Source organism: Camponotus floridanus, unplaced genomic scaffold (assembly GCF_003227725.1).
Source record: "Camponotus floridanus strain SB8 unplaced genomic scaffold, Cflo_v7.5 scaffold20, whole genome shotgun sequence".
NCBI classification, from domain to species: Eukaryota; Metazoa; Arthropoda; class Insecta; order Hymenoptera; family Formicidae; genus Camponotus; species Camponotus floridanus.
This window is the reverse complement of record NW_020229326.1, coordinates 1,130,090-1,153,062: the sequence shown is the minus strand read 5'-3', so window position 1 is coordinate 1,153,062 and position 22,973 is coordinate 1,130,090. Positions and strand designations below refer to the sequence as shown.

Sequence of the window (22,973 nt, the reverse complement as noted above, 5' to 3'; positions counted from 1 at the left end):
GAAAATGTGTCAAAATATTCTTGGAAAATGCGATCAACGAAGAAAAATCGATTCGCTCGCTTGTCGAGTAAAATTAGCGGTCGACAATTCGTAAACAAAATTATCGAAAAGAGAGCGACGATTGGCAAAAATGATATTTCAATCGAAGATATCGCGGATGATTCGATTATCCCTACCGTGCTCACGTGCGCACGTTTGGGCTCGTCATTTCACGTAGTTAGGTGAAAGACAGCCGCGGCGAACCGGTTAATGTATCTATCAATAAATTCTGCTCGTACACATATCGACATTCTGCATTTAAGCGGCTATAAGCGCGCCGTGGAGTTTTAAGCGCAGCGGCGGAGAATTGTCAAGCCTTCTCGTTATATCGACAAAACGTGTCTGCTCATTACGTTGACAGACAACGCCGACAGAAACGAATGCGACGGCGAACGCATATTCCGTGTGATCTGTCAGCTCAGACCCGGAACGGATATAACACGAGAGGGGCCGGATATATATACATAAATAAAATCGACCAGCGTTTTCCACCGCGAAGGGAGAGGATCTGCCTCGCTCGCGAGAGACTGGATATCGCGTTAACGCGACGATTGCAGGTGAAAACGACTCTCGTTCTCTCCCTCGCTCCCTTTCTCCCTCTCTCTCTCTCTCCATTTATTCATAAAGGGGATGGAAACCCGTCGAGATACGGCGGCAAAAACAGCCGGGAATCGCGGAATGGAGAAGAGGACAGAACAACGAGAGATGGACAGAAAGGGGAGGGGGGAAAAAGGGAAAAGCACGGCGTTGACAACAAGTTGCGTTCGGCAGTGTACGAGCGTCGCGTTTGTATTAAAAGCTTGCAAATTCGTCGCAGAGAGAGAGTTCTGTCCTGGGATGCGAAAGAGAGCGCGATGACGAGATAAACGTCCCGAAGAAGGGGAACGGGAGGGGACAGTTGGATGGGAAAAGCGATGGAAATGCGGATATCCAGTCGCTGGAGGCGGCGAAGCCGCTTTCCCGGCTGATATTAACGCGGACGAGTATTTTTAATTATCACCTGCGAATGTACGCGCACAAAGACACGCGGCGAATATGAAATAATGCTGCGATTTTTTAAAATTGAATCCCGCTCCCGGACAAAATGCCACCGCGCACTTTCGCGAATTTGAATTTTGTACGCGATGGTATCCAGTCACGTGTAGCATTAATTATACGCTTATATGAGATTTTCATAATGGAATTCGCGAAACTTTAATTCGCGCGAACGATTCTACCTGGCTTGGCCAGGTCGAATAAATTAACCCTCTCGCGATTCGTCTCTAACGCGACGCTCGGAATAATGCGTATATTTGCCCAGCTAATTTTTAACATATTTGTACTCCGCGTCCTACCGTTGGCCTCAATTTACTATATTCCCTTTCGAGCGAGTTGTCCCGCTGTGTACACGACAGAACAAATGTGCTCACGGCAAACGTCTTGCGAGTTTCTCGGAAGCCCGAGACATAGCTACCAACTTGCAAAATACGCAGTCGTAGACAATATTTATTATGCGTGCCTTCTTTGGAGATCTGTATTTGGTTTCTGACGACATTAAAAGTTGTGCGCGGCATCTTTACTAGAAAGTCGTCTCTTTTCTGCGCGTGGTCCATTATACTACATTTCAAAAATATCTCTTAAACATAAATCGAGATACGTATGCATGTGTATGCGCGCACGCATCGCTCTTGTATCTTGCGTGCAATGATCGCTTTGACAAAGTATCCGTGAATAGTGAAGGATACGGTAGCAACGCGAGAAACATGGCTGCCGGTAATGGAGTTTACCTGGAACACTTATGCACGTAGACCACGCACGTGAACAAATGCATAGTGAATTGCTGACATGGAAAGAGAGAGAGAGAGAGAGAAAGCCACGTACGAGAAGTACCGCCCCCCGGAAATGCACTCCTGTTGCATCCTCGTTCCCCCCCTCTCCTCTTTTCCGTTGGTATATATATTTCTCGTACACGCCAAGATGGTCGTAGTTCCGAGACATTATTATATACGGGTACATATTTTTTATTGAAATTTAATAGACATAGGTTACACTATATAAAGCACTACATAAAAGTATATTAAAATTTGTATAAAATTGTATTATAAATTATATTATATTAGAAAATTTTATATAATAATATTATAATAATATTATCCTATAATAATATTAATAATAATATTATAATAAAATTAAATTATAAATTATATTATAAAATTATATTGTAAAATTAATTATACTATAATACAATTTTATATAAAATTATATTATTAAGCACATATATATATGTACAAAATTATTGAAATAACTTTTTTTGTTAGACCATGTTATAACCGGTGTTTATACAGAGAATAAACCTACGATTCTTATATCGGTAATTGCAGGAGAGATGCTCGGTAATTTACCAGTAAACCTTCGGGCGTTTCTTTAGTCAGCCGAGGGTCCGAATCATTATTATCCGTGCAATAAAGGAATCCCTCGATCGCAGCCTCGGTGCCCCCGGCGGTACTTGTAACTCTTGGCGTAGTCGATACCGAGGAGGAGAACTGGTTTTTCCTATACGAATTTTGCAAAACGGTCGCCAAAACGAACAATCTATCATATCTATTGTGTAGACTGATATAGGAGAGTCACTAAAAATTTTAATTACGAAAAGAAAAAAATAATTTTCCGCTTCGCGTGTCACTTAAAATTCAGTTAAGTAAGTTAGAGATTTTTTTTTAAATAGCCTTTGGTTGTTTTTCATGCAACGCGGTTCCACGACAGAATCGAAACGACTTAAAGTCAGGCTTAAAACAGTCCACGTTGCCTGGCAGATCCCCGGGGGACACGCGACACTTTGGGTGGCCGGTCCCTCATCCGCCGCCGGATAATGGATTCCCGGGGCTACACCTTGGCATCAGTTATTTTAATCCGACGATTAAAAATGTCAGACACATGTTTGTGAAAGGCGCGATTTCGCGCTGCGCAAGTTTGGAGGATTAGATCCCTCGTGGCTCCGACGCGACACGATCCGAGAGTGGTCCTCGGATCATATAGCGCCGGACACGCTGCTCGATTTCAAGGATGGGGGGAGGGGGAGGCCGGAGGGGGGGCGGGTTGCTTTCCTTCATGCAACGAAAGAACGCGACGTTTTCTGGATAAAATATTGATTTTATCGGGACGCTTTATTTTCAGATTTCTATTTCAGATAATCGAATAAGTAGCTTAATTCATCGATGGTGCAGTGAAAATTGTGTTATTCATAGAATATAAATATTTCGAATGGGGAATAATATGCGCGCGTAATAGAATTTCGTGAAAAATATTAGATCAGAGACTCGTAGGTGTTCTTACGCGCGGTCAATAACGCGTTTCACTACGGCTACTTCTTGTTTCCGAAATTATGAATTCACGTTGTTCTCGAAATGACTGCGGCTCATCGGATAGTCGAGTCACGTTCTCGCCCAAGAGACACGACCGCACACAGGTGTACCGCTGCACGGATCGTATAATTTCTAAGGGGCGTTTGCGGGGGCGGAGTCCGCAAAGGAAGTGTACAACTGGCGCACCGCGTACATGTGTACGTGCAAAACACGCCGCCATTAAAGTCGAAGCGATATTATGCGCGCGATGAAGTGCGACTGATAATGGCATGTCGAACGATATAACCGTTGATGCAACAACACGTTGAGGTAGCAAAGTAAATAGTCACCCGATAGATCATTCGATTTTCTCGTTGAAACGGAAAATGCGTTTTGTTTTCCTCATTTTTTTCTTCTCTTTACATTAAGTGCAGGCAGAAACAAGGTATGCGTGCTTGGTGTTGAATTATTTGTCAACTTTACAACGAGAAGACTTCCTATCTCTGCGAAGCAGGTAGGAAGAACGGTTCGAGGAAACCTGAACCACGACGCGAAATGACTTGATACGTCCCGCTGCGCTCGCCAGATTCGCACGGGTGTTAACACGGCCGTTTCACGCGCGTGTATACACGATTATGCTCATCTCACACCTGTCCACCGCTTGAGGTATTCGCCGAGGATGCGATGCTGCGTACCGCTAATTGGCTCGCCTCCTCGAAATTTCTTCTACACCTGTATTCGCCATCACCCTCGACGCAAGAGTATATTTCTCTCGCGCGAAAATGGGTAGCGCTATTGTTCCCGCGATTAATAAAACGGGAGACTGTTGTACAGAATAGTAATCGTGCCTTTTATATTTCTTTGATGTGGCAAGGAGTAGCGAGAATCTCGGGCAATAAAAATCGGCGCTCTCGAAGCTTCAAGAGGCAGGAAGGAAGGGGAGAGAGCGGCTTTTTTCTCGTTGGTGCAGATGCAAGGTTTCTAATTAACGCGGCCAGACTATAAATCTGAAATTGATCAGTTCTCTTTTTGCCGGAAGGTGATTTGGGGACTCGGTTGCGTGACTCATGTGTCGACCAGTTTGATATTCTATAATGCATACATTTTCTCAAATCATCATGAATATCGTGTATACACTTATATAAACATAAGCATAAATATAAATCTCTCTTTCGCTCTATTACAGAAATTGATTGAATAGATTTCCAGTCAAATGTTGCAGTTTTATCAATTGTTTATCGACCATTACAATCAATTAAAAGATTACGATTAAGGATGTTTTGAATGTACAATCCCAGCAAAAAATAGCTGAAAATCAATATTGACGAATATATCCGCTTTTGGTGTATTTTGAGTAAGAAATTGTGTGAAATATTACAATTTGATCTTAGCTTCAGTGCAGAGATGTCTTTTTTAATATTTATTGCGTTTTTAAATGAAATGAAATATTCCGAATTTTGTTAATCGAAATAATTAACTTTTGGCAGAGAATTTCGTCTTGTGACAGATACATAGCTAACTTCATTAAATTATATTTAATATCTTTTTAACCAGTTAGTACTTGTATAATATTATTTGACCAAATATTTCCTCTGCATCTAAACTTTTGCAAATTTTCAACAAATTCTGAATATTATTTCCATGTGTTTTTGTCATTTGAATCGTGGTTATACGTTTCCCATAAGAACACATGTTAATTCGGTGCAAATTAAAATCCTTATAACTTGTGAACGCTTTCTGTACAATTCTGTACAATTTTCATTAAATTCTCAATATTTTGAAAATAGGTACAAAACATCCTTAAAGAATACGCATTATTAAAGGTCGTGTCTCCTCCCTAAATCAGATAATGATGGTGCGATAATATCTTTTCAGGTATCTCGAGGTTAAAAAAATGCGATCCTGGGCGCGAAACATAATTTTTCTGTTAAGCATCCCAGTGAGAAATCATCTCCATCCACACCAGGTGTGGGAGCGCGCGTGCGCTCAAATATGCCCTACAATTTATAATTCGCCAACCTGGTGTGAATTATGGCGAGTAGATTGTGTGTACTTACCAATCTACTTGTCGTCATAAAGCACCCTTTCTCTCTTTCTCTCCGTTTGTTTGTTCGTCTCTGTTTCTCTTTTTATAACGCACACATACTCCGGTAATCTGCATGGCAGCATTATATCATGAGAACGTGCCCACAACACTTATCCTGCGATGCGTCGGATGTCACAGTACGTCGAATCATCCTGGGAACTCTAGACACGTGTAGAAGTGCGAAGGTCACGCTCACGTTTTACGAGCAACTACTAGACGTGCATTATTAAGCTTTACGGTCTTTGGCAGTATTCGAAACGCGAATCGAAAGCTCTCGTCGACAATTGGCGAACGTTGAACGATTCCGCGGGGGCGTCCTAATTTAATTCTCGCGCGCTCGATTGTACCGCTTACCCTGCTAATCGAGACTTAATTTTCGCTAAAGCCGAGGATTATATTACCACGAGCGCTCGCCAGCTTCGGTTTGCGAGATCTCGGCTCGCGCCGAGACACCGCGATCGCTATCTACGGTATTCCCGAAAGAATTCGTGGTGTAAAGGAATTTCTCTCTCTTTCCCTATGTATGTAGGATCGTAAGAGATGGCCGGATATTTACTACGCGACGATCCGGAAATTGCCGCGGGATTGTAATGGCAACCGACAGCGCACTTATCGGCCGATCGAGAAGGGAATTTTTTTCGCGAAACACGTGTTAAAACATGCGATGAGGCTGCATATGTATCTACCTCAAAGACGGTGGGATAAGAGGAAAAAAAAAACGAAGAAAGAAGGAACTCGAGAGAGGAGCAGATCGTGGTCGAAAAGCGAGTGAAGCGGGATAAGTCGAAAAAAAGAGCGAAAGAGAAGAGGGAGAACAGCAGGTATCTGGAAGGGAAAAGAAAATGGAAGAGACAAACGATACGCGAACTAGCCGGTAATGTATCGCTCTCACGCTAAAGCCGTCCGTGCGAGGCATCGTACATACATAGGTAGAACATATACAGGTAGAACAAAGAAGGACGACGGTAGGGTAGATAAATACGAAGGAAAGCGAGCAAAGAAAGGAAAACTGCGCGGTGGCACGGTACCAGATAGAAACATGAAAGCTCGAACTATACATGGCGCAAGTAGCGTAGTTTCTCTTGTCGAGAAAAGAACGGAGTATCGCGCCCTATTGGCGGCCTATCCCGATCGTGCGATATAAATATCTCGAATTCCCTCTGATGGAAACAAAAAGAAAGAGAGAGATGTATAAATAGAAAGGGAAGTATCGAGAAAGAGAGAGAGAGAGCCAAGCTTGCAGCGAAGAAGCCGATCGCGCGCTCACCACATACAATGCTATCTCATCGGCGGGATCAAATTGTCAAAGATGGGACGAGCATATTTCGCGTGACCCCGCCAGCAGTGGTTCAATTCCTCGGGAATACTTCGATATATTTGTCATTGCGCTCACGACCGTGTATTAGGTGTATTGGATGCAGAGACAAGTCCTCTTCTCTCGCGCTCCTACCCTCTATCTCTTTCTCGGTTCCGATGGTCATCGTTCCTCGGGCAGAGGCGCGAGGACGACACTCTTTCACGACGGGATCCCACCGAATATAAATCTCGCCGCTCCAGGATCTATCTATCTCTGCACGAAGCTATTAATCTATTCGAGCCGTTGACCGAGGAAACATATACAAATTATGATTAAAATCTCGTTAAGATTCCACTAGGATCACGATCTCAAATTTTTGTTATCGTACGGAAAGGAATTTGTTTATTTATTTGTTTAATCATGCACAGAAAAAAAGGACATTCCTGTTTTGAAAATATATTTAGTTTTGGAAATTTTGAAATGAGATTATATCGCGTTAATTAAAGAAAAATATATTCTTATGATTTAAGATTTAATTTTCTTGAATGGGAAAGAAACAATGTTGGATAGAAAATAACATTTTTAAATCGAAGATTATAATTTTCTTAAAGTAGAATTAAATAATTATATATTCTTAAGGTGACAATTACAATATTAACATAAGACTATAATATTGTTGAAATTTAAAATTATTAAACTCTTCTAAGAAGATTTTAAATTGTTGCGTATATACAAACAATGAACGCGTTAATTTAAGTATATAAATTTTGATTTGACACTTCCTTTTTTTCTGTGTGTCTTCTACAACGCTATAAAAATTTTTGTGCTTTTTTGGAAAGAGAGAGTCGAAATTTCTCTCTCTCTCTCTCTCTCTCTCTCTCTCTCTCATATACACACATAGACGTCTCAATATTTCAGATTAATATCCCATCTCATAGTTATTCCCCCCTAGCGGAGCCGACATCGATCGTCGACTTGCCTGAATATGTAATCAAGGATCGTCTCGCGGAAATGTTAGCGGCGATGGTATTCGACCATCCGCCGGCACCTTTACTACTCCGGAACGCACTTCCCCGAGTAAAACACAATATATACATCGCGATATGTATCTGCCGTAAACCCATACTTAACAGCGTGTCGGGCCGGGGTTCCTGCAGGACGATGATCCTCCCTTCTCCCTCTCTCTCTTTCTCTCTCATGCTTCTTGTAATTTCCTTTATTTCGTTAATCTTTCTCTCTCTTTCTCTTACCCGGTTCTATCGTTGTCATCTCCCCACCTCCTTTCCACGATCTTCTTCTACCGACTATCTTAAATACTCGGCGCTGCGTGTAAGAGCATTAAAATACAGGCAACCGCTCGTCTCGCGCGTTCCGCCGTCTCCCGTTCCCTTCGTTCCTTAGACGCGGTCGGAATTTCAATTCCGCGCGATTCGCAGCCGCTAAACGGCCGTCTATTTGCATGATAATTGTTGCATAGCCTATGAGATTCGCGCTACCAGTGTTGCTCCAGATATTCTCGTATAATGGGCTACTCCCGCCGATACTCGAATCTTTTTCTGAAATTCCATCTTCCCCCGTCCCCTCCTCCGTTTGCGTATCTCTCGCAGGTACTTACATATTCATTTATTTGCGCTAACGAACGAGTTATCAATCCGAACAAAGGACTTTATGTATTATTAATACGCGCAGCATATATGCATTTTTTTGACTTATGCAATTCACACACACGTATACAAAAAATGTATATTTATTTATTTTTTTTTTAATTCATAAAGTAGTAAGATGTTTTTCGAAATAATATCTCGACGCTTGTCATCGTGCAAACGTAACGAGAAACAATAACGATGTTTCGTCTGTCCGTTGACTGGCGCAATCGTAAATCAGTAATCTCGCGTAATAAATTGCGACCAAATACGGGGAACAATCGACATCCTGCGGACGCGCACGACGAAGATAGCGCAGCACCTGCGTCATGCCCTCAGCGTAGCCGCAAAAGAACGTATTATGCCACGATGCTCGTTAAGTGCATCGCTTATTCTCCGTCCGAAATGTGCTTTACGAAATGCCAATAATTGGCCCAAAAATTCGGCCGCGCTTATCTGCGGCCTGCACCTGTCGTCGAGGAAGCGTCCCGTGCATGCAAATGCATGTGGACTGCTTCGCATACCAAAGATTGATATCTTCGATAAATTGCCGCGGTAAACGAGGGTGTAACCTGTTTCGCGCGTAACGAGCTCTATTTTCACGGTATGAAACCTTCATGCAACTTCGTAGATAAAATTTGTGGCATCTCTCTCTCTCTCTTTCTCTCTCTCTCTCCCCCTCCCTCCTTCTTTCTCTCTTTTTTTCTCTCTGAGTGCAAAATGTTTGATACATTTTACCTTTAATTTATTATAGTTGGCTGTATAATTTATTTCGATTTATTTCTAAAAATGCAATTTTATATATAATTATATAATAAATAAATAAATAAATATGCAATTTTATATATAATTATATAATAAATAAATAAATATATATATATATAAAATTGCAATCATTTATATATATGTAAATATATATATATATATATATATATATATAAATATATAAATATGGTATAGAAATATGTTTCAGAATAACACACATTTTACTTCCGGATTATCAAGGAATGAAACTGCCGACACGGTGAACATCAATTTTGATAACGATTTACGAAGAGCGGGGCGAAAGATACGCACCGGATGCTGGGAAAGCGAGGCAATTCTCGAAAGAGACGTCGGGTAAGCAATTTTCTTATCGGGGCGTCATTTCCGGTCGTTTATCTCATGGCTTGTAGTTAAGAAGGGACATTGATTAAAGGGCCATTTTAACTCCCGATAAAATACCTAGGCAGTCGTCGTCGCGTACCGCCTTTCTCTCACTCTCTTTCTCGTTCCCCTCCCCTTTCGCCAAGGAAGTCGTCCACCCCGGTTCTTCATTTCGCTCCTTTTGATTCAATTTACGAGTAGGATGGCATCGATAAAGGTACCCGATCTTATACTTAGACTCTGTCCGTTTCTCCCCTCCCTCTGTCTCCTCCCAGCCTCATCTTCTCACCATCTTGCATCGTGGTATCTGTCTCCTTTGCCCATTCTCAAGTACCTGGATTCACCTCCATTTCCTACTGCGAGTTGTCCTTGCGTAGTCTCCCAGTCTCCTTATTCCTCCGTCTTTCCTCGCCACGCTCTTATCTTGCCAAGATCAAATCATTCGATTCCCTCCCACGAGTCGAATGGCCATAATCGTCTTGCTATTACCTTGAAAGAAAAAGAGGGTCGTTCCTACTGCTATTTTCCCTTTCTGGATGTCGTAGAACTGGATGGTCATTTTACTTCACGCTGATACGACCGGTCAATAATAGCCCGCTTTTGACAATACGAGGTGAGGCAAAACTATCTTTTCCCCCATACGATTTCGACCGAAAGATAGTGCGAAATAAACGACGCGATAAATGCATAGATAACGCTTGTTTAATCTTGATATTCAGTATTTATAACGCATTGGAAAATATTCAATTCTTTCTATAAGAAGGAGTATAAATTGAAACTATGACGTCTGTTAATTTCTACTCGAGTTCCTTCTTGATTCTCTCGCGTACAGAGCTTTACGGCGTAATACAATCTTACGGCGATAAGGACGAATTTCAGATATATCGTCGCCGGAGACAAATCTCCGGGGAAATTTACATTTTAATAATAATGGCCGACTGTATGTCAAATCGGCGAGCGGAGCCGCGCCAGGACGGGACGGGGAGCGGGAGGCTGGCGTCGACAAGACTCGACCGAAGTTTGATATTTCGCCGAAAAGTCCTCGCATTGTCTAAAAGTTGATGGCGTCACCCCAAGGAGGAAGATAACATCTGGTGCTGCCTCCATCAACAGCCTACTCTACCCCAAGCCCCCGTTCGTGCAACCACCCCCCTTCGCGAGGAGCGAAGGAAACTCGTCTTCAATTATTCTTGTACCCATCCTCCCTCACTTCTCTCCCCCTCTCTCGTTCTTTCTTACACGGCTTACCGCGCGTTGCCACCATCCGGTTCATCCGCGCGTCCCCTCTCGGAATATCCTCAGAATCCAACCTCTTTCTTCGCTCATTCCATCTGTCACGCCAGTTCTGACGAACAACGAGTTTATGGAATTACGAGAGACAAAGCGGAATTCATTTGCATCCATGAAAAACGTATATATATATATTGTTTGCGCGAGTTGGGATGCACGCAGTAATCGCTTCTTTCGCTTGCGGTCGATATTTATTTCTCGCAGAAATTAATGTGGTTCCTAATGTCCTTTATTTCCTCGGGACCTTCAAATCGAATCCGTTCATGAAAATCGAGGAAGCGCTAATCCTATCAATCAAAATATATTAAAGCTCGGCCCGCCTTTAGGCCCGTTACCCTTCTTTTCTTCGCGACTTCACCCTTTTAATAAACTCTCGCCGGGAGCGAAAGGAGCGATTTAAAGAGTTTTCGCGGGAAAGAAGCAGGTTGCGAAAGGGGAGGGCTGCAAGAGAGCCGAGATCCCGGAGTCCGAACAGCTGGCCTTTGAGGGTGTCGTAACTATTTAATTCTAAAAGACATCGTTGCCCCTCTCGCTCGCACCTCGTCGCGCGACCCGGCCTCTTCTCTTTGCATCACAAAAGAACCGCAGGAAATTCCAATTCCCGTCGAATGTCACCTCGGGATCGTCGACGAACCGCCGGTGGTAGCCTTTGTTCGACGTTATTATTTTCGTATTAGCAAGAATCTGTACAATAAATGCGGAGACGATAAACGATCTCAGAACTATCGTGTATTCATCGATAAACACGCCGGATACAAGTTTTCGATTATATTTGCGCGAAGGAGAAGCGACGTATGAAATTTTCCGACGTTAAAGCGTTTTTTTTTTTTTCAAAAATATGCGCGTAACTTTTTGAAGAATTTCGTACTTTATATAAATTTTGCATTCCATCAACACGTATACAAATGATAATGATAAATCTATAACAACGGCTGTAATCTGCCGACACGGAAGCGCCACACTAGTGGCGTTCACACGTGTAACGATCAGTAGGAATCATATAAAACACAAGCACATTTTTCATAATTACGCATTGAACGGATGCGAAACGGATGCTGTGTACCTTTTTGGTGCCAGCGCGCGGACACGCGAGAGCGTTATTACGCCGTTAAATATCATTTGCTAATTAGCTTCATCGCTCGACGTGTAACTATAAATTATTCTGTCTATTTCGATGTATGGAAGCTCTGACTTCCGTGTTCGGCGAGAATTAACCATAATACCACATCGACCGCTCGGAATTGTGATTATCCTCCGCGCATTTTAAAATAATTAATATTTATTCTGGCTCCCCCTTCTCTCTCCTTTAACACGTGTCTGTGTGTGTGTGAAATGTAGGAAATTTTAATTTTTCAAAGCATATAAATTATTGTGTTCTATAATGAAAACGTTCTATAATATTTCTTTTTGTTTCCCTGATATCCTCTACAACTACGAGATACGCGACTGCATTTATTTCATGTGAAACATTGTGTATACCGATATAAAATATTTAGCTTGTCCTATTTTATTGTGTTACAACCTATATTTCGCGAGGAGAGTGTTTTGTTACGAAGCAGTGGATAAAACATGGAAGAAGAAAGATGGAGATTTTTCAGGCGTAACATTCTGCTAAAATGTCTTTCTAGTCCCTGAAAGGGAAAAAATAGCCTCGCATGTTCCCACTTGACACTCACATATTCAAGTATTGTCCCGTTTCAACCTCGCATTCTAATAAATCCCGAAAAACATCCGAGATATTTATCGTTCGCGATAAAATAATGTTACCGCGTGTCGCGAAAAATTATATTGCCATCTCGCGATATTGATCGATACGATAATAACATTTTCCTTTTACTCGTCATGATACGATTTAATACAAGACTATCATCAATGTTATCGCGAAGAAGAGAGAGAGAGAGAGAATAAAATTTTTCATCGAAGCATGAGATCGTCGTTTCGAAATGCTCATCGCCAGCGAAACATCTTCCGTCTACCATCTCTCGCCGCCTCTTCGTCTCTATTTTAGCTTTAAGGATGTCCTCCGAAAACTGGTAAAGTGCAAGGTACAATGCTTGGTGGGTACAGTGTGTCCGACGTTCCTCCGGGGAGCGATCAATGATAGGCCGGGGGTACGAGTCACGTGACCTCGCCGCGGGGAGTTCGCGCAATGCATCACCAACCAACCACCCAGACCACCACCCTCCTCCACCCTCCTTCTGCCACGGCTCTCCACCCGATCCCCTGTATATCCTCCGACTGCCTCCGTCATCCTCTCCTGCGCGCTCCCCTCGACACCCCGCAACACCCGTCCTAGCCAGCCGTCTCGTATCCTGGTACCCCACTCTTCACTTTTCATCCACCCTTCGTGCACACCCTCCACCCCCCCTGGCACCGCCGCAGAGCTCGTTCGCCCGCCGCCACCACCACGTTTCTCTGTACTTTCCACCGCGCAGACACGCTGGGAGTACTAAACGGGATTGTTGCTACGTTGCTCTTGGCGACCAGCAAGTGTCGCCGTCGTCGTCTTCGTCGAAGACGAAGGCAGCGCTCCGCCGTTCCCTCTCTCATCGCCTTCTTGCTCCGCTCTCTCTCTCTCTCTCTCTCTTTCTCTCTCTCTCTCTGTCTCTCTCTCTCCCTCTCTTGTCGCCCAGTTTCGCTTCAACCGTTTCGGGAAATGGAAATGCTATTCCATCGACGGAATATTCGCATTTTTTACATCCGATGATGCTCGATGATTAGGTTCGAGTCGGAATAATACGCGTGAATTGATGACCATGTGAATTGGCTCCAGCTTTCTACATTGACAAATGAGAGGTCTTGTCTTGGAATTTCTTTCCCTTCGAGAAAGGAATGAGGAAATAAGATCGATATCGTTGCGCTTATTTAACGATCGCTTGATTTTGATTGAACCGCGGTTTTTCCTCGCATCAATCGCGCTGCATAGGTTTCTTTTTTTCACTTTCAAGAAAATTAAATTTCTACTACTTCGATATATTTGGTCCTCTCTGTCAGCACACTTTTCTATCGTTATTCGTTTCCGCCTTCGTGCATCTTCAGATATCAATTACGTTATTGCTTCTGTTATTACATTTTATCATTCCGCAATTTCCCCCTAAGCTGAGAGTTTGTATATGTATTATCCATTTTCATTACTTCGTTATATGCGTGGCTACACACGCACAATAGCAATATCTATTAAAGTGGAATCAATTTGCCTGCTCGCCTAGTTTTATGTGTACACAGAGAAAAATGTATACATTCAAGTAAATATTATTTAAATATATCATAAGTTTGTATATCCGAAAATATGTCATAAGTTCACCACAAGCATTAAATTTAATTGAATATATTCTAAATAGTAAGTACAGTATTTTAATCAAAAATATTAAATTAAAACAAAAATTTGCTTTGCTTATTACATAAAGTTGGCGTAAAGTAGATTTGATTTTTCTTTGATACAACTTTACAATATTCTTGAAGAAAAAATAAATTCTTCTTTTGAGTACACGATGATGAAATTTTCTAACACTTGTGATGAGTCTATTTTAAGACTATTATCAAGAATATATTCTCTGTTGAAGAAAACTATTACTTATTGTTAAAAAAAGAAAAATAAACCGAGTAATCGCTTTTCTTGTAGAATGATATTTTTCTCTGTGTAATTGTGGCGCACAGTGAGCGAATTTTTTTGCAATAATACACTTCGTCGCACGAATATATTGCGAATAATGCAAATACATCGCCGTTCTTGCAGAAGTGACTTTACCAAATTGAATTGAAACTATCGCTTCGCGATACCGATATCCAAGGTCTCGAAATGTTTTCGCCATTGACCTACTTGCCTCAACGAAACCGATATAAACGAATCAAATGTAGCACGTAATCCGACGTGACCTGCCTTAGTAGGAAGACAAATATTTCTATAAATTTTACGCGAAATGTCGACATCATTTATTTATTTATTTATTTATTTAATGATTTTTCTCATGATTATTCCATTAATATTAATTAATGTGTGATAGTAATAATATAAAATTTTTAAGCCCGACATTTTAGTCGTAATGTCATGTGACAGAAAGACAGGCGGTCACACACGTTCGTGTGAAAATATACAATATAGCTCGACGACTCTTGGGAAATCATGGCATCCATTACTCACGACAGAGTGTTTCAAAAGAAAACAGAGAAACATTTTGTGGATCTGTCAACGGCCGTACAACGTATTCGCGCTGCACAATTTTTAATTTGAGAGATTCTTTTATCAATTTCTCTTCTCGACACGCGAATCTTTTCTTATCAAAAGATCATCTCTTTCTTTATATATTTAATATTGGACAGTAAACACAAGTTTCCCTGTAATAATATCTCGTTAAACAATAATAGTCGCCATCAAGTATAGCTGATTGACGACTTTACAGCGACTTTACTGTCGTCGTCTTATGTACGATCGCGTGCGTGGTATACGTCGGTTGACAACGCCAATGTAAACAGCCCTTAGTGGCCGTAACACCGTGGCAGAATGCCGGCCCTTCGACCGGTAACCTGCATTCTACGTGGTATGCTCGTTAACGACCCGTTGTCCGCGCGATAACTTTAAGGTTACTGCCAACACTTACATCTGAACATTTACGCCGTGAAACAACACTGCCACTGATTGCGAATGAAACAGCGAACGCGCGCTCGAGTTGGCGCGCGTAGAGAAAGAAAAGAAAATGTGGAGTAAATTTATTTCTCGCTCACTTTACCCGCGCGATAAGGGTGGAATTATTTCTACAAACTGCTCTCCGTTAATTACTCGCGTATATAGCTCGGCCGGGTAATCTAGATCCTGGCACCTGCCGGGCGAAATTGTGATAACGCCTAGTGTGAAATAACATTAACGCGGTACCATTATTATAGCGCCATTATGCCGCTGCTACACGATTAATATCAGATATTGTACGGTAAATCATGGTTGTAGGAGGAGAAAAAAAATGGGGGTTAAAAATATACTATTAACGTAATTTTAGCTCCATAAAAAAGTGTATTTTTATAATTCTCCGATGATACAATATTGTTATTCTCTCTCTCTCAAACGGACGAAATTGACGATATATCTGACGTAATGTTCGTGTTTGCGTAAGCTTTCGTATTTGTTTGTCTTTAGACACTTTCTCACAGCGCTTGGAGCGAAAACGAGATACGATATGACGGATGGAAGTCTCTAATATCCAGTAAAGTCAGCGTGCAAACTAAGACGGAGGTACGAACACGCGGACGGATTATGGACGGTTATGATGCGTGGTCCGCGTGCGCCCTTCCCCTCCGCCCACCCCTCGACGAGGTTTAGGCGCGTGCGAGCCGGATTTATGACCCCCATTATGACGTTGACGTATCGCCTTCGCGAGGGTGGCCTAAACCAAACCCAAGGCGAATCTAAGCCCCGTGTATCTAAGCCAACGGCTAGCCACAGGTCACCGCGACTGGTACGAGAATGCTTGGGACTAATCCTGCGGTTCGCCGTATATCTGCGATAGCTGTAACTAACGATGAGTTTCATCCCTTTAACATTTGACTCGCGTATAACGCTTTTTTTTATTTATCTTATTTATTTTTTTTATTTATCTTATCATACTCACTCGCTCTTTTAGAAAAGAATTCAATGATATTTTGCAGGAAAAAAAATATACGCCGAGTATAATACAAATATTTGATATCGAGGAAATCAAGGATGGAAGAGTCGTTTGAAAAAGCGCAGACATATCTTTTCGAGAAGAACATCGAATTAAAGGATCCCCCAAACTGCTCACCGAGCTGTACAAGCGACGCGCCACGAAAATTATTGGCATCTTCCGTTCCATAATAGTTGTCTAGCGCCGCAATAAAGCAATGAGGGGAGCAGAGGGTGGGGTGGATTTAAAGGGCGTGCGAACTCGCTTTTACGCGTCGGATGCGAAACCCCGATTCAATTTATATCCTGTGGCCGCGCACTTCCTGCTTGCGGCGCGCACATCTTTCAGGATTGCACCACTTCGTCCACTTCCGGAGGATTCCAACTCTCGTCTTCTCTCTCTCTCTCTCTCTTTCTTTCTTTCTCTTTCAATCTCTCTCTATGAAATACGACGATGATTCTATCGGCAGCGGGTGTCGCGACGATTTCTCGAAGGGAAACGTGTGGAAGGGTGACGCAAATAAATCGCGTTGCAAAATGGATCGGGCGACGTTATAGCGGTCGACGTCACGCATCGGCGAGTGTCAAAACACCGTGGAAGAGTCTGCAGCTCTTACTACGATGCATTAAAGGGAACCGAGTTAATGGACAAACGAGACCGGCCATTCTCCTCCGCCCTCCAAGGAATTGTCAAAATACACGGCGAAAGATAAATCGAATATATAATCGAGATCTCGAAGGGACAGCGGATTAAACAAATACGCATTCGTATTTTGTCGGTGTATCTCATTTTTTTTTGAACAATTCTCCGAGTGTTAAATTCAGCGAGATTCTATTTTTCAGCAATAGCATATATGTATATCTCTCATGTATCGAAGGTCGATTCTTTTTCCGCAGAACCGACGTCTCGAATACGGTCGGGGAATCGTACGGAGCTTTACATCGCAATGTATATGTAACTATAAGAGTCGAGAGATAAACGGCGGCGGTTATCTACCGAGGTTGAGAAAAGCAGAGAGAGAGAGAGAGAGAGAGAGAGAGAGAAAGAGACATAGAGAAAAAGAAACAGGAGGATAGGAAGAAATAGGTAAATTCTGATACGGACCCGCATCGGGAGAGGAGCGGAGTAAGAAAGATGGGACGAAAACATCGATTGCAGGGGCTTGTAACACCGCGGTACGAACAGAGGGATCAAGCCGAGCGATAAACCAAGCGGCCTGGAAAATGCCGGATCAACGGTACGATGTTTCAGCAAAAACTGTCTGGAATCGGAACAGCCCCGGCTCAGAGGGGGAGGTGGGGGAGGCAAGAGTAGCTCGCCAGAGAACCGCGGAGCTCTTCTCGTGGTTTCTGCCTACGATCTCTGCCTCCCTTTCTTCCTCGGCGAACGCTTACCATATATATACACACACATACACACGCACATGTATACACATATACGTGAGTACATACATATTAAGGGTACAATCGTGTATGAATTTTGCGTTATGCCATCGTTCCGCACACGAGTCCCGACGGATTTATGAGAAAAGTAATATGAATTAAACTAATGCTTCTCTCTCTCTTTCTCTTTCTCTCTCTCTGCGCTCTGGCTATGCGTCGAGCTGTAAAAAAAAGGACCCTCGCCTCTGAAATTCAATTGAGAATAATTCACCGTAATAAAATATAACGAAGCTTCGCGAAACAGTTTGCATTGTTGTTGAAATAAAATCGACATTAATTAATTATCCACGATAATATATAATATTAATTAAATTCTATATTCAACAAAAGATAAGTTCAATGATTCGATCTAAGGACGAACACTTTATATACTGGTGTAAGAATAAACTGTTCAAGTATAGCATTTTCGAAAAAAAAAAACATCTCTTTTAAAAATATTTCTATCCAATCATATATCGCTGGGAAAAAATGCAATGTATAAATAATAATTATCAAAGTAGCGAGAGAAGTAAAAATGAGAGATGGACATCTATAAAAAAGTACGTAAAACTTGTATATAAGAATTAAGAAAATTATCATTCTGTAGATAACTTATCGGACAATGGTTAATGCATGTAAGACTTTATTTAAGTATTTAATATATTTATTTTAATGTCCATGTAATATAAATAATTTAATAGAATATATCGAATTAAGATGGATTGTTTATTTTTCAATTTTGATTAAACTCTCTTTATCAACCGATACAAAATACAGTAGAAGTTATCGTATACCGTTGAGAGATGGCAACTAGAACAGTTAGAGAACGGCAAGCTAAAAATTACCGATCAGCGTAACAACTAAATGCTACGAGTTACACGACTATAAGCGTGAGAAACGTCAAAAGAGCCGTGCCTCTTATTAGTTTAGTTGTGCAGTGAGATTTTTGGTTCGATTATGTAGTGCGTCAAATATGAAGACGATAGAGGGCAAAGTAGTATTGCTGGGATCGCAGGGTAAGTGATGATCGTAATAAAACGCGCGGCCATAAAATTTGCCTGACGTTATATAATAGGAATAAATTTTTTTTACCCAAAGGCGCAATTCGCATAAATTTACAGACGCGATCACGCATCTCAAAGATTAGTCATTGTGTATTGTTCCCGATTTATCCTTTGTTATGTCATGGAGGTTAGGTGAACAAGCCCAGTTTGAATCTGCTGCTTATTTACATTCATTACGAAATTAGATATTGCAACATCTGATATAATTGCTTGATTATGTTGTGCGAATGAAATGAATTCACTTAAAATCTCTGATGAAATACAAGATTTTTTTCCCACTTTGTGACCCTGAACCAATAAGAATTTATTGTCGTTGCGTGAACATGTCAATGTATATATGCATATATGATTGTTCAATTGGAGAGATTTATTGATAATTATTGATTATAAAAACGTCAAATATTTCGACCACTTGAAGCGATATTCGATAAATTATTTAGTGAATTTACAGTCATTGTCTTTATCGTTGTAGAAACAATACGTATTGATGATATAAATAATTTGTATCGACAAATGCTTTTGTTATTGATAGCTATTGTTGATCTTTATCGAGATATCAAAGAACTTGTTCGTTCTTTTTAAAAATTAAATCGTAAAAAAGACCGATATTTTTTTACATTTTGCATCAGATATTTGACGCGAGTGACATAATGTTTATTTATATTACAATACATACACTCTCGGATGGATCAAAATCCGCGTATGACACAATTTCCGGCAAAGCGCATTGATAATATGTAAGGCATATACTTTAGGGAATCCCGTAATCAGCCTTTTACATATCTTTTTTTAGCGCAATCGCATTTTTTATACATACGATATTTAATCAAAAACAAAAATACCGATAGCAGCGATGAATGAAAATAAAAAATAATTGCGAAATTATAATTTCTCATGAAAAATTATCTATATAATAATTTTTTTCTCCTCAAAGTTTTTTTTATTAGTTGTAAGAAAGAAATAAAAAATGTTAAATACGAAATTATATGTATTTAGAATTATATAATCTCTCGCTCTCTTTCGTGTAATTAAATAAAATAGGAAAATTATGAAAAATAATTTAAAGTGGAAATGCAATTAATGCCGATAAAAATAATCCAAGCGCATTTTATCAAGATAAAAAATTGAGAATTGCAAAGAAGATAGCGAATTGTATACATATATACTGACAGAGAAATTATTTCAATTTTAAAATGTCAATTATATAACGGCTATTGCTCTCTATTATATAATAAAAATATATGAATGCTATTTTCATACATATACAAGGTATTTCAGGAATAAAAATTTTAAGAGATGAATATGAAAAAAGTTCATATAAATTTATGTCCGATTCTGAATGTCACATTTGCATATTCAATACGTATGTATAGTATCTTAATAATCCTTCAAGCAGCTTATACAAAGTACAATAGTCAAACATCGATTATTTATAGAACGAAGAATAGAATACACACCATATAGCTTATCTCGGAAATTAGAAGCGAATACATGATCTTTTTTCCTCATAATAACCGATACACTATCTTATCTTTCAAAATATTGACCTTTTTACAACAATGATATATATTGTAATAAAATGTACCGTTGTATTTTATTACAATTACTGCGACATAGCTATATCATTTTAACATAGTTTTATTTTGTCATTAATTAAAAATGAATCTCCTTATCTGATAGCACGTGATTTTAAATTACTATGCAAGAATCGAATCTTTATACAATTTTATGTAGATACATGAAGATTCGCATAATCAATTATATGTACTTTTACATTTAATTATTTCTTTTTTTTATTAAATCATTACAATAATAACTATAAAGATAATAAAAATAATTTAATAAAAAATTATAATTAAATGTGAAACTAATATATACAACTAATTAATTATGCGATGTTCTATCTTGTTTTAAAATAATTTTCTTGTACAGTAGCTAATCACATGCTATCAGAGAAGGAGATTGATTTTTTTTAAATATTTATAGAACGAAAGTTCGATATATGTATGTCACATTAAATGATAGCTAATATTGATCACCAATATTGAATTATATATGCAAGTGTTATTGGTCTATAAATCGCTATATTTTCAGGTGTTGGCAAAACAAGTTTAATCGGACGTTACATAGGAAACTTTGATAACGTAAGTCCGACGATAGGAGCATCTTTCTTCAACTGCAAACTCAACTTAGGGGATATGAAGATAAAATTACATGTATGAAATTGTGAACAAATACTTGTTGAGTTTTATTATTAATATTTAATAATTAATAGAAAAATTTAGTATATCGAATTAATAGTCATGAAATTCCATCAATTGTTGTCTTTTCAATTAATCTCTGACCTTTCTATTCTTCGCTTCGACTATCTTTGTATCATTATCGTGCCTTCCATAATACAATCCGAAAATTCACGCTTTATCCAATTGACTGTTTATAAAATCATTCGAATCGCTCTAAAAAATTGAAAGCGTTTCTTCTGAAGAATTGAAAGACTTCCTTTTACAGGTATGGGACACGGCTGGCCAGGAAAGATTCCGTTCTATGGCGCCGATGTACTACAGAAACGCCAACGCGGCCATGCTGGTGTTCGACCTTACACAGTACAACAGCTTCGCCGCGATCAAGGGTTGGGTAAAGGAGCTGCAGCAGAACGTGGAGGACACGATGGTGCTGGCCGTGATCGGCAACAAGTCCGATCTGCATCAGCGTCAAGTCGACGGTGAGGAGGGTCAAAAGTACGCCACGTCGATTGGTGCTACGTATCATGAGATCTCAGTGTTACATAACGAGGGAGTGGAAACCGTTTTCCTGGCCATTGCTAAGGGTCTGCTGAGAATGGTATCGGACAATACAGACATTACCTCTGTCAAGATTTTCGACTCGAGTAGTTTTTTTAACGGCGATGGCATGCCGCTCTTGCCCTCCGTCGAGGAGAGCCCGCAAAACACCAGTATTGCGCACGGCATACTCGAGAAGCCGTTCACCTGCTGCTAAATTCTAGCTCAAGAGCGACAATAGTAGTTATAAAAAAAGATTGTAAGCCTTGCCGAGACGCGCTCGCGTTAACGCATAATGATTATGTGCTGCGACGACGACCAAAGAATTTTTAAATGTTACTCGCCGATAGTTTTTTTTTTTCCTTTTGACAATATTAATTACGTTGACGAGTCACATAAAAATTTTTTTAAAAAAGTAAAGGAAGTTTGACGATGCGTCTCCATTTTTTGAAATGCAAGATGCACGCGCAAGGTAATCGACAATCTGCTCTTCCACGTAGTTTCCGTCCTAGCTCGATTAGATCACAATAATGCTTGTGTCGATTTATCGCGGGCGTTAAGTCAATAATATCAAAATACTATCAAATAAGATTGTAACGCTAAAGCAAAGGAAATTAAATAATTTAATTTTTCTATAAAATGAGTACCAGGAGAGACAAAATATGATACATATCTTGTTATGTAGTGAATTTATATGTAAACGAGATTTCGTAGAAATTTAACGCGGTACGTTAATTCGTGTCAAAGTGATTAGGGTCGTGATGAGTTATAAGCCAGGAAATGTACACAATGCTATAAGCTCAACTAATATAATTATAATTATTATAATTTTCGCAAGCTCTATGCAATCTTTTGATTAGATAAATTTTGATGTGTATCAATTTTTTTTCATAAAATATCGAATTACGTAAAAGATTATGCAAAATTGATTAACGCAAAATATGATCGAAATACGTAAAAGATTATGCAAAATTGATTAACGCATGACGATTGTGTAATTTGTCATTAGAAAACTTTAATTTTAGCAAATTACAGCTAATTATTATTATGATTAATATTATTTTGATTATATTACTATATTTACTAATTTTATGCTAAAATTAACAGTATTCTGCATCTATGTGCAAATTTATTTATAATCGGAATAAAGATTAGATGTATTATGTTTTTCTTTCTACGAAGACTGCTAAATTTTAAGTTTAAATATTTTTCTTTTTTCTATGCAAAGAGACGACGAATTATTTTCGATACTTT

At 39.9% G+C, this 22,973-nt stretch overlaps 1 protein-coding gene and 1 long non-coding RNA gene across 3 annotated transcripts in view; one reads left to right on the top strand and one right to left on the bottom strand.

The window, feature by feature from the left end:
• Positions 1–22,973, bottom strand: part of LOC109610103 — a 149,462-nt gene that overhangs the window by 113,646 nt on the left and 12,843 nt on the right. The window lies entirely within an intron of this gene.
• Positions 18,692–22,760, top strand: LOC105252724 (ras-related protein RabJ). 2 transcript variants are annotated; one of them, XM_011260256.3, is made up of 3 exons: positions 18,692–18,891; positions 21,034–21,083; positions 21,448–22,760. In XM_011260256.3, the coding sequence occupies exons 1-3, from the start codon at positions 18,849–18,851 to the stop codon at positions 21,934–21,936; spliced, it is 582 nt and encodes a 193-aa protein (XP_011258558.1). In that variant the 5' UTR covers positions 18,692–18,848; the 3' UTR covers positions 21,937–22,760. The 2 variants fall into 2 exon arrangements, with proteins under 2 accessions (XP_011258558.1, XP_011258557.1); XM_011260255.3 differs by having other exon boundaries at positions 18,696–18,891; positions 21,034–21,155; positions 21,448–22,756.

Bases quoted from the DNA above. Each gene is read 5' to 3' on its own strand.
- LOC105252724 (XM_011260255.3), top strand. From the start codon at position 18,849: ATGAAGACGATAGAGGGCAAAGTAGTATTGCTGGGATCGCAGG. The intron at 18,892-21,033 runs GTAAGTGATGAT...CTATATTTTCAG, and splicing joins AGTATTGCTGGGATCGCAGG to GTGTTGGCAAAACAAGTTTA. The intron at 21,156-21,447 runs GTATGAAATTGT...TTCCTTTTACAG, and splicing joins ATATGAAGATAAAATTACAT to GTATGGGACACGGCTGGCCA.